Source organism: Patiria miniata, unplaced genomic scaffold (assembly GCF_015706575.1).
Source record: "Patiria miniata isolate m_02_andy unplaced genomic scaffold, ASM1570657v1 HiC_scaffold_28, whole genome shotgun sequence".
Classification (NCBI taxonomy): domain Eukaryota; kingdom Metazoa; phylum Echinodermata; class Asteroidea; order Valvatida; family Asterinidae; genus Patiria; species Patiria miniata.
In genome coordinates, this window is record NW_024037067.1 from 5,317,451 (window position 1) to 5,329,931 (window position 12,481).

At 40.2% G+C, this 12,481-nt stretch overlaps 1 protein-coding gene across 4 annotated transcripts in view; it reads left to right on the forward strand.

Annotated features, from left to right (window-relative positions):
- LOC119734716 overlaps positions 1-12,481 on the forward strand; it is a 44,465-nt gene that overhangs the window by 12,741 nt on the left and 19,243 nt on the right. For 2 of the 4 annotated variants that reach the window (XR_005272105.1, XM_038208254.1), the window contains exons 3-6: positions 669-834; positions 3,128-3,254; positions 4,963-5,051; positions 5,223-5,423. Coding sequence is in view for 3 of the 4 variants with exons in the window: in XM_038208254.1 (XP_038064182.1) it covers positions 669-834; positions 3,128-3,254; positions 4,963-5,051; positions 5,223-5,275 (435 nt within the window). In the remaining variant the exon portion in view is untranslated. The remainder of the gene's footprint in view (positions 1-668; positions 835-3,127; positions 3,255-4,962; positions 5,052-5,222; positions 5,424-12,481) is intronic. The other 2 variants (XM_038208255.1, XM_038208256.1) reach the window with 2 other exon arrangements.

Here is a 12,481-nt window from a genome sequence, read left to right on the forward strand (position 1 = left end):
TTCCGGTTTCCCAACCTACCCTATTCTGACAGCCCCTACCCTAATTTTTTTTATGGGAAAAATGAGGAAAAAAAATCCAAAACCATCAATTTTTACCTTGTACCCTTGATTACACGCCGATGCTTCCATATGATCAAGCACAAAAAAAATTCAAAGAAAAAACTTTTCCCTACCTACCTACCCTATCTTCAAATGCCATGTAATCGGAAGCAGAAATATATATTTTTTTTTGCCTAATGCGTTCAACTCCTACCCTCTATACATAATAAGTTAGATAATGATAATGATAATGTGGTGCTTATAAGTGCTTTGTACCAAAGGTTTTACCCCTGTTTATCAGGCCATAGAGCCATTTTTTTTTGGCAGCAGCTCAAGATCAACACAATCTGTTCTTAGCCTTCACAGGTACCCATTTCTACTCCTGGGTGGAGAAAAGCAATTGTAGTGAAGTGTCTTGCCCAAGAACACAAGCACTGTGTTCCCCATCAGGGTTCGAACCAGCATACCACGGCACATGAGTCAAACACCGTAACCATTGGACCATTGTGCTCCATGTAACTGGGACTATGTGGTTTTGTACTTCACATGTTAACATATGTGCAGTATTTTAAAAACAACTTTAATCCATTTTGATCTTTTTCCCATGTTTCGTTTTCTGCTGTGTTCAGATTCATTCGATTTGCAAACTGCTAGACCAAAACCAGCAAGTGGAGATGTGTTTACGACAAAAGCCGGCCAGAATACCAGATGCCAATGGCATCCTTGAATTTCCAAATAACAAGGATCTGGAGAGCTGCCAAATACTTACACTTCTAGGAGGGGTTTTCCTGAAAGGTGAACTCACTTTCCCTCCTAATTTGGTGATTTATTTCACTGTGCACTTTGTGCACTCTCAGCAATAAGAAATGTACCCAGCAATGATTCACAACTTTGTGATAAATTATTGTGCCTGTTGTTTTTAATGCAACAAACTTGCCACTGATCATGGACAGATGATTTATAATAATAGCATTTATATAGCGCCATATATCCAAATCATCCAAGGCGCAGTACAATCGAGTTAAAAACAAATTAAAATTAAAACATTAAAAATTAAACAGAATTACAAAAACAACTTATAAGGTTAAACATTAATAATAAGGGTTAAAAACATTCAGGGATCTCACAAAAATCACACAGATTTACAGGAACAGTGACTAAAAAAGAGACAGACTGACCACCACAACATCAAACCAACCAAACGACTGACCAACAACCAGCAAACCAACCAAAGAGAAAACCAACCAACTGACTGACGGACCAGCAGTCAATAAAGTAAAGTTCAAAGTTACTAAGCACATCAGTAATAGGTTACTTGTATGGATACAAGAGGCCAAGAGCAATTAGTACATGATAAAAATGTATACTTAATTAAAACCTATTCCATCTTATAATAAATTAAAACCTAGTTATATTCCTCATTAAAAATATGTCTATATCCAAATCAGTTAAGCTAATAGCAAGGAGTAAATCCTGTTAAACATTAATCCTGTCCAACCTGTGGATAAGTTCACGTTTCTGCTAACCACAGAATTCCCGCTTACGATCGCCATTCTGTGCTTACAGTGTTAGCAATACAATTCTGCGCTAACCCTGTTAACACAGGATGTACGCATGCGTATAAGCCAAAACTCCTCACTAAACCTGTGAAATATTGCTAACCGTAAGCACAGAATTTTCTTCTACAGTGAGTGGGGATGATTGTTAACTAGCAGTAAATAGAGCCATGAAATTGGGCCCAAACCTGTCATCGTTGCCTCCCCACACGTCTCATGTTTTAATTAAGAGGCGACAAGGGTGAATGCCAGTTGTCAGAAGTTGGAGCAAACCCATAGAGGGCAGTATTCTTGGTAAAACCGTGCGTTCAATTATGGACTAAAATCCCAATACACAGAGGCCCTTGGAATATAGATTTAAAGCCAGAGTCCATCATTTGCAGCTATCCAAAAAATAACTGGCGTATTTATTGTTGAAAAACATACTTGGTTGAAAGATAGTGAGGGGACTAAACTCCCTGTGAAATTATTCTTTCTGGCAAGCTGTCATTTTGAAGAAATCAACAAGAAAAGGCCTTTCCAACGGTGTGTCTTAAGAAGCGCTGTTGGAAATGTCCGTTAGTATTTTTTTTTTTTTTCAATAGGCGAAGTGCGTGCAAGCGTTGGCACGACGCACACGCGCACGCGGTTGCTATAATTCCTCGGATCAGTGCGCGACATCGCGTTGCTGCATTCGGCTCAGTGAGAATGTGTCTCGGGGCGCTGAATTCAGGCCCAATTCAAAACATGACTTAGCAACATTTGATTTGAAATCGAGATCCTAGAATGTTGTTTTTCTCGAAATATACAGCTGAAGCTGAGATGAAACTTCAGCAGGTTAGCTGTTAAGCACCCTTCTTTAGAATTTGAGCACTTGCTTCAAACGACGTAATGCACAAATTACAAATGATGGACTATACCTTTAAACAGGTCATCAGAAAGGGAAGGCAAGAAAAGAACTACATGTGCATGTCATAAAACGTACAGCCTTTCTTTGAAACTGCTATATGTTGTGTATGAAATTCCTTCGAGCTGAGTAAAAAAGTTCCCTTTTTTTGTTTTTTTAGTTGTGAGTGGGTTGGGTTGCTTAAGAGATGGGATCAGGATGATTTTTGCTGAGCTCAAAGGGAAAACAATTCCTTTATTTGTTTTCCACTTAGAAGTACAGGTTTATATGTCCCATCTGGCGTAAGTGATATGCTCCAACTCCATATGAGTCAGTCTGTGATGAAACCTGGCTTTGTTGCTACAAACTGCTATTTTTTTAACCAAAACTTTGTAATGCTTAAGCCAGTGTCAGGTCCTCTCATATGTAACATCCTTCCAAGATTTTCTCCTTGATCCGATGATGCACTCTCTGCGACAGAACAATCCTGGCTCTGTCCAAACAAACTCATTTATAACAACCACATCTTTGAAAAACAGTTAAGCCAGTGGAACCATACAAATTGGCTGGATTTTCTCATTATCTAAGGATCCAGAAATGATCTATCTACGACTTCCTGTTCAATCTTTTTTTTCTTCTGTTTGCTGTACTTGTAATACACCCACAGGCTTTCCAAGAGATCATTCATTGCAACCAGCCAGCCAAACAAGACAGAGCAAACATCAGGATTTCCGATCAGTAGGTCTCAACCCCTCCACTGTAACTTGCCAGCAGTCTGCAACCCGCCAGAACAGGTAGGTCAGACTGCGGGGGAGCACAGGTGTTTGTTTCCATGGCAAGGACAGAGTACTTGACCCCGGGGCCCACAATCCTTCAGGTTTCTGCCTTTTGTGATCCTGGCACAATCTGGCCGAACCCATTGGATAGGTGTCTAACCAATTGGATCGACACTATCACAATTGCAAGTCAGTGCTTGACCTCAAGTTAAAGAGTGCCACTACGACCTGTACCCTCTCCACAAACTTTGCACCCTCTCCCAATAAGAAATCCTTGTCCCTAATCCATTATAGGCCATGTTGTTAGACTTTAAGCTCATTTTATTGTAAAGAAACAATCCCAGGGCCCTGAGAGAAATGTTAGGAATGGTGGCATTTGTCTGGTAAACCTTGAAGCTGTAATGAACTGTCAACATTCACATCCAAAGCAGATCTGCCTGCCAAGTTCTGACAACCCAAGGTTTCCCCTGCACAACAAACTGTGTCCCTTTTGTTTGTTCAAAACAGTGTGGCCATTGAGAAATGATACGAGCCATGTAGTGCACATTGTACATGCTGTGATCAGAAGGGACAAAAACTACCTGGATTAGCTGTGAGAAATTTGTAAATGATTTCGTCTTGATTCGTATCTTGTTTTGATTTGGCCTTGTCAAGAATGAGAAGAAGTATGCAAGGATAAATTTGAAATTAATAAACACCAACATTTATTAGTGTATACAACAAAAGATCCTCTCTTTCTACACCAGAAGGTGGTTGATTTCAATTCTAAGTTTGAGAGTGAACTCAGTGAAGTATTTTCTCTCTCTCTCACTTAGTTTGACCTTGCAGACCCCACAAGAAATTGATTCCAAATGCTTCATTTAATGGTCAATTTATCCCTATCAGTTTACCCTGGAAGAGCAAAGGCCTTGAGAAACCATGTGCTTTTCCTCTTGCCATCAGGAACACAAGCCAGACATCTCTCTCATCAACTTCATATCAAGTACCAAGCTTTTCCCCAAAGGATGCCATCAATTGATGCATTTTATGGAAAAGTAGCTTGTTCTACTAAACAGGGGAAATAATGTGCCCTTTTCTGCTGAGTAGATGTGCATCAAATTGTTTTTTCAGAAAGTATGTGCTTTTGAAGCGAAAATAAATTATGTCTTTTGGTTATTTGTGATGGCAGCAAATTAAAGGGGGAAAGACATGGATGGTTCTGATAAATTGTGAAAACGAAATCTGTTTTACCCTGACTACTGTTGCTACTTGCTTAGAGGATCATTTGCTTTTCAGATTTGGTTAATTACCAATAATAACAACCACTTAAAACCCCAAGAAGAACCTTAAAAAGCTAATCTGTTAAAGGTTCAGCTCGATCTGTGGATATTTCACTTTTTGATAAAAAAGGGCAACCTTTGGATCAGTCATCTGACTGATCGTTGGAAATCACCTACATTGCTTAATGTCAGCAAGCCAGACGGAGTAATTTTTAGTACCAGTATGATCTTTAATCCAAGTAGGCTAATAATTTAATGGATTTCTTTCGGGACAAATGCGAATGATCCTGTATGCCTTAAGGAGACGGTTCCAGAATAACGAAAATTATCTAAAAGGCGAAGTGATCATTTCTTTATGGGAAGTGCAGATGGAATTTAGCCTCAAAATCTTTTTGGCTCAAACTTATAACTCCCACATGAGTAGGTTTTCATACTTGGTTTTTCTTTTCTTCGTTCTTGTTTTTTAGTAAAAGATTATCATCAGAAAGGAAACAAGCATCTGTGTCATCATCTCTCTGTCTTCAACTTGAAAGGACTTTATTCGTCAACAATGGAGGTAAAGTATATTTTGTTTTTGTCCAAAATACACTTTTTCATTTTTTGATTTGTTGAGCAGGAAGGTATCTTCAAATGAAATCACTTTTGCCTGCCAAATTGTTTTGAAAATCACTGGAGGACGCTTGACATTTAACAAGTGTCACCGAGTCTGCGTTTTTCATGATTTCAGTAGTCTTTAGCACAAGGAGACCAAGCAAGTGGATGAAGACCTGGAGCAGGTGATGCCGGCACTTCTTCACCATCATCCCATGCCACATCTACCACCTTCATAACTTGGAGCCATGTCGCCACCTCCGACCTCAACAACTTTGTTGTTGATAATGAGTTACACAGATCACACACAGTCACTGAACATCAGCTGCCTCACAAGGTAATGTTGAGTCTAGCCTGTGCACTCTGCATGCAGAATGGGTTGAGGAGGGCGTGGTTTGGGCCGCCGCCTCTTTTTCGGGCGTGTCTCCATCAGTCCTTTCACAAGTCCAATCGCAAGGTGATGAATAATAACAAATGAGGAATGCTTTTGTCACCCAGTCACAGTTAGCTGCCTGCACTCTGCATGCAGATTGGGTGGATGGGTTGGGCCACCTCTTTCTGGGCGTGTCTCCATCAGTGTAGTCCAGTTCATTATCACAAGTCTGTCACATGTCAATTCACACATAGATCACAAGTCGTTTCACATTTCCAGTCGCAAGTATTAGGGGATGAGACTGGAGGACTTGTGCATGTGATGGACTTGTGAGGACTTGTGAGGAAGTGTGACAGGTTCAACTTCAACACTGGTCACCATTATACTCCCAGCATCTCATGACTAGCCATCAAAACCAAGGGTTATCCGATGCATGTGTGATCCAGCCATTGAGATTCTGGGAGACTGAATGTTGGTGAAGTAGATCTTATTTTTGGCTTTTCACATAATTTGCTTGCCAAGAAGCCACAGATATCTTGGGAAACTATTTGTTAATGAAGTTGATAGAAATGATGAATATCAGTATACCACCATGGAGCTATTAAATGTTTTAGGTCCATGGTCCCACTTCATATTCAACTTGGGAAGTTGTAATAGACTGTTTGTATTCGGTAGCCATCTTGAGTTGTTTTGTTTGCTAAGTAACAGTAAATGCATAGAGGTAGTCTGCTGGCATGCCAATCCTACAAGCAAAGGATCTGTACAGGCCTTGGAAAAACTTGTGCTTGTGAAAAACCTGCATACCACAAGCTTATGGCTTGCAATGTAAAAGTATTGGTGCCCATAATTGTACACCCTCCTGTTCCATCGTTACCTGTATACATGTTATCTGTTGGCTTGGTGCCAGATGATTTCTTTCTTGTATTGGGGATGTTGACTTTTAAAGGTGCTTGGGTGAACTTGTTTTGAAACGCTTGTCGATGTATTACGGTAACTTCCTTTGTTACAGCTCCATGCTATGACTAGAAGAATTATGAAAGTTTACTAGAGGGGTAGAACGTGTATTTAAGTAAAGTGTACTGTAGGCCCTAACTAGCTGTAAACCACAAGTTCTTAAGTAACCAGGTCATAAACCACAACTTGAAGTTTATAACCAACAAGATTGAATCTGCTGCAACCCTCTAACTAGCTGTAAACCACAAATTTGTAATTGACCAGGTCATAAACCACAACTTAAAGTTTATAACCAACAAGATAACATCTGCTCCAACCCTCTAACTTGCTGTAAACCACAAGTTTGTTACTAACCAGGTCATAAACAACAACTTGAGGTTTATAACCAACAAGATCACATCTGCTCCAATCCTCTAACTAGCTGTAAACCACAAGTTTGTAACTAACCAGGTCATAAACCACAACTTAAAGTTTATAACCAACAAGATCACATCTGCTCCAACCCTCTAACTAGCTGTAAACCACAAATTTGTAACTAACCAGGTCATAAACCGTCACTTGAAGTTTATAACTAACAAGATTGAATCTGCTCCAACCCTCTAACTAGCTGTAAACCACAAGTTTGTAACTAACCAGGTCATAAACCACAACTTAAAGTTTATAACCAACAAGATCACATCTGCTCCAACCCTCTAACTAGCTGTAAACCACAAGTTTGTAACTAACCAGGTCATAAACCGTCACTTGAAGTTTATAACTAACAAGATTGAATCTGCTCCAACCCTCTAACTAGCTGTAAACCACAAGTTTGTAACTAACCAGGTCATAAACTATAACTTGAAGTTTTATAATCAAACAAGATCACATTTGCTCCAAGTCCCACCCTCTCTATTCACCCAAGATACGGTTTAATTAGCAGTCATTAGTTCCCAAATGCAGCATTTTTAGATACGTTGTTAAACTGCGCATACTTGGGCTGTGATTATATTGAGGGTCTACATATTCACATGAAGCATATCCAATCGATCGGTTTACATATAGGCCATCTTTTCATCGTGCAAGATGACTAGGTCTCATGTTGGATGAAATACCCCACATGTACGTCTCATTGACCCTTAGTTAATATTCAACCGCGATTTGACTTAGTGCCAAAAAGAACAATATCTTGACACAGAGATAAAATACCGTATACAAAGTAATGCAAATTCCAGCACGTAGATCGAGCGCACACTTTTTTTTTTTCCTTGGATAATTGCAACATTTGTACAGGAGCCAGTGAATACCTTCGACGTATAGAAATTTTGCCTGTGTGCCCAAACCATTGTTGTGTAATGTGTAAATAATGAAGGGATCCCCGCGGGGCAACTTGCAAGCCTTCATTTGTGAGCTGGGGTCCCCATCGCCCCGGGGTTTCCTCATTTGAAAACGGCCATAGAATCCGCCGTCTTTGTCCCGCTGATTCTAACACTTTCCCCTCTCTGTTTGTACGATTTGTGTTTGGAGGCCAAGTTTAAAAAATGCAGGTTTGCCCAAAAAAATGCCGGCTTTATTCGGCTTGAAAGAGTCTCACTGCTCACCACAGGAAGCTTTAGGAGTTGTCAAATAATTCAAACCGCGGTTCTGTGAAATGTGTAGTGCCCCATACTTGTACATAAAACTACCAATGTACACAAAACCATGTGTACACATGAGCAAGCCATAATCGTAATGTAACCAAAGACCCGAAACTTTATGTAGACTTGTCTTTGCATTGGTGCGCCTTGAAATGTTCCCATTGTAAAGGCGATAAATGTCTTTTTTGTGTCTTGTCCCCAAGAACAAACGATCAAGTTAGATCTGGATTTGATGAAAGTTTAATTCATTCCTGTGAAATACCTCAGTATCACCTTAAGGAATTCTGCCATTACTCATAAACAATACGTTTACTAGTGAAATAAACAAAACCGATCATAAGACACAAGCATGAATCCTTGAAAGGGATCTTGCAAAAAAATTCAAAAACAAGAATATCAAGAGACACATCAAAAGCTGCAGATCAAAAACAACTAAACAAGCGCAAAGATAAAAACTTCCATGAGTATCTGCCTGGGGGGATCAACCCTGTCCAACTTCTTTGTTTTGGAAATAAACAGTCTTGGAGAGACAATGATGTGTCTTGTAAGAGATTGCGTCAAGATACCCCAACTGTCACCCCAAGTTCGCATGCAGGCCAGGGCTAAGGATGGTCCTGCCGTAGTGTAAATAAATTAGATACCCTGGCACGCAGCCATTGTTTATTTAAGTCTGTCGTAAACATGGGGCCCGAATAGTTGCATTGGAATGCCTTCTCTTCCCTTTTTAAATCACCAGTGACCCTTGATATGGCGTGCTTTACCATTCTGACTGATAACAAACTGCTATCTGACATGCACAATATTTGACCAAGATAAAAATTATTTGTCTGCTTGCCCCAACTAGAGTCAACATGTCACTGAAAAAAAATGCTTTGACTGTAGGAATCATAGACCAAGGTATACGTCAATTATACATGCGCCCATTTATATGCATAGTTGGAATTTGTAGTGCGTCACAAGGGCCGAGGCATAATTGAACGTGTGTGCAGTAGCGGGTCTAGAGAGGGGGTTGGGGGAGGGGGGTCGCAAACCCTTCCCCGCAGGCTGATGTTAAGAACTAGTAAAATGGGGTCAAAAATAATCAATGGAATGCTAAAGTTCCTAACTTTATTCTCAAATTGCCTTAGAATGCAGGAGAAAGCATGATAGAATTCTAATTGTACCGGGGCAAGGCCCTGAACCCCCCTAGCAAAGCGTGCCTTCACTCAGCCCCCCCCCCCACACACTTTTATATCCACACCCCCCTCCCCCACTTTTATATCAACACCTCCCCCCCTCTTTTATATCAACAACCACCCTCCTCCCCCTAAAAGCTAGATCCACCCCTGACCCGAAGCTGTTCTACCAAATTTTATTGGAACCTATCACGGACCTATAATATAATCTTAGCCCTTCCCTTAGAAAGATGATGGTCTTTAAATTCCCATTTTGAAACTAAAAATAGTTCTGTACTTCATTTATCTACGGCGAGCATCGTTGTTTACATTTGTTTATTTATATAGAGTCTCAGTAATGTCTTTTGTTTGCCTGCCACAGTGTGACGTCTCAAGTGAAGTCCATGTGGTAATGTTCAGTCACATTATTTCTTAAAGGACTTTTTTTCTTTGGATAAACAGATTCTATAATGTCTCCCGGGGTTTTTACATTGTTTCTAAGCTGTCAAACCACAGTGATGGAAAGGCTTGCCGTGATCCCCGCCAAGATTTGCCCAGGGTTTTCAGCCATCCCCTGCTTCCAATCCAAAGTTTGGTTTATAAACAAAGCGTCATTTTCCCCCTGCACGCACAAATCACAACATGTTTGCTTCACAGTCTAAGCAAGCATGTGTGTGGTGTGTCTGGCACAGGAAAGCACAGGAAGCCACAGGCAAAAGAAAGAACAATCTTGTTATTCTGGTGTTGGAATCACCTGTCATGCCCTCTTGTGCTAATGGAGGGTCAATCCAAGTGGATGAGAGAAGTGTTGGTATCTTTTACCATGCAGCCAGCTTTTCCTGGCTCAATGCTCTTATTTGAAAGAATTGAGACTTCCTTAAAAAAAAACAAGCTCGATCGGAAATATCTCGGAAGCTGTGGGCCAGCGAATTCGTGTTCCTGCATGAGTCACGTGATTGTGCCTTGTAATTTCTGGAAGGAGTAGTGTTTTGAGTTTTAAAAATCTGGTTTTTGACCTCAGTGACCCCATGATGAACTTTGACCCCAGTTTGGTCATGAGACATGTTGAGGCTGGGCTACTGATTGACAAAGTTTGGTTGAAATCGGTCAAGATAAGAAGAAACAATTGACAATGTCAACGTTTGTTACCAACTAACTAACTCACTAACGGAGTGGCATGCTGATTTTTTGAGCTGCTATCCCACAGCTAAAAATATTTCGGAGCAGTGATCCATGAACACAACCCCCTACACAAACCCATAGAATAACTAGATGGCATAGCTCGAGAAGACTCGACAAAAACAGAGCTGAGTCATGCATTACTCTGTGAAAATATATGTGTATTTGGACAATTCAGTATATGGTTTTGCCCTTCACTGACGTAATTTATAAACAATATATTAATTGTTGTCTCGAGTGATTGTGAAAAAAAAAATTCACCTACTACTCGGGTGGGACTCGAACCCAAGACCTCCTGTTTGCTAGTGGGGACGTTTTACCACTCGACCACCGAGCTTGCCAGGGTCGGCTTGCTGATTCAAATCTGATATAGCAGCACAGGTACCGCGACCAAACTATTCATAATCTTATGAATATTTGGAAACGAAAAATTTCTTTGAAAAGGTTTGTAATGATATTCCCTCTTAACCTTTCCCAACTTTCTTTTCAAATCCACCCTTAATTCGCCTACATTTTTTAAAAAGCTAGAACTGCAGCACAATTTGTCAAAGTAGCCTGAATCCCCCCAATCTCCCCCCCCCCCTTTTCCGAGTTTCATCCCAAAAAAATGGATTCCTTTTCTGAATTGCTATTATTCTGGCAACACAAAAGTTATTCACTTTTGAATGAGACATCGACCAAAAACTAATCGCCCATGTTAAGTTTATTGAATTATTACTTTACAATTTTGAATTATTGGCTGCGAGACAACAATTCCGGTAGCCAGTCTGCTTGCAAAGGGGATCTGTTTGCGCCCAAAACAAAAAGATTTTTTTCAGAGGTAATATAGAGGGTTTGCAGAAGTCCCCCCCCCCCCCCAAAAAAAAGAATTTTTTTTTTTTTTGGAATGAAACATACAAGTTGAACATTCATTAACAGTAACAAAGATTTGTTGAAGAGGACGGAGGACCCAACTTTAAAATATCAGGGTTACATGTACCTTATAACTTCCTCCTTTATGCCATCACGACAGAGAAAAACAACATCCTTTATGTGTTAAGATTGGGTAACCATGTACACATACTATGTCGAGTATGCATTTCACACAGGTTGGGTAATTAAGGCAGGGAATTTCTACCAAGCCACATGTTTCAGTGTAACATGATGTAGCATCATGACGTTCATCCTGTCGGTGCTTACATTACTTCCACAGTTGTTTGGTTTACGTCAGTCACATGTTCGTGCAATAACAGGAGAAGGATCTCGATATTTTCACTCCGACTGTCGTTTCCTCATTATTCCCAATCGCATGCGTGTTTGTTTTACACGCACATTCCCTCCGGCTTCCTTGTTTAATCAAAGTGTTGCAACCAACAATGACAGGAAACTTCACCCTCCACTACTTGTACAACATGACTAAAAAAAAAGTCAACATAATGCAGTAATCATTTGTGGTTGTTGTTGAAACCTGAACTTAGTCCTTGCATGGAGGAAGGAACAGCTAAATTCAGTGGGAAGAAGAAATCAATGCACTTTTTTCCACTGATTGTATCCTCAACTAGCCATGTAACATTTTTTCAAGTTCTAAATTGACGACTTAAATATTTCATATTTTGATGCAAAAACACTGATGCAGGCTAGGGCTGCCAACTTTGAGAGAGAGCTGAGAGTGAGAATTAGGTGATGGAGCTTGATCAGAACGCATAGCGCAAAGCCTTAACTGCGTGGTGTTCGGGGCCCACTTAAGGGTCCCGAAAACTTTTGGATTCTAGATGCTCTGTGGTTCCATCAGAGGCAATTTCTGACCACTGTGACCAATTTTTATGAGCAAAAGATCATCATATAAAACATCAATTTAGAGTTTGGAGTCATTTATTATTATATTGTTTTTTAGGGGGAGAAATCCCGTGTGGGTGTGAGTGCGTGAGAATAACCCGAAATGCGCGAGTCTCATCTCGTGAGAGTTGGCAGGCCTGCTGATGTATTTTCACTCATCTTATACTGACATTGTCATGTTACATTTCCAATTTCTAAATCCACGACATGATAGTTTCATATTTTGATTCTAACACTCTTATGACTTACAATTTTACCATACTTCCATGATTGTCTCAGTAGAGGTGTTTATAGTGTACCAAATGCA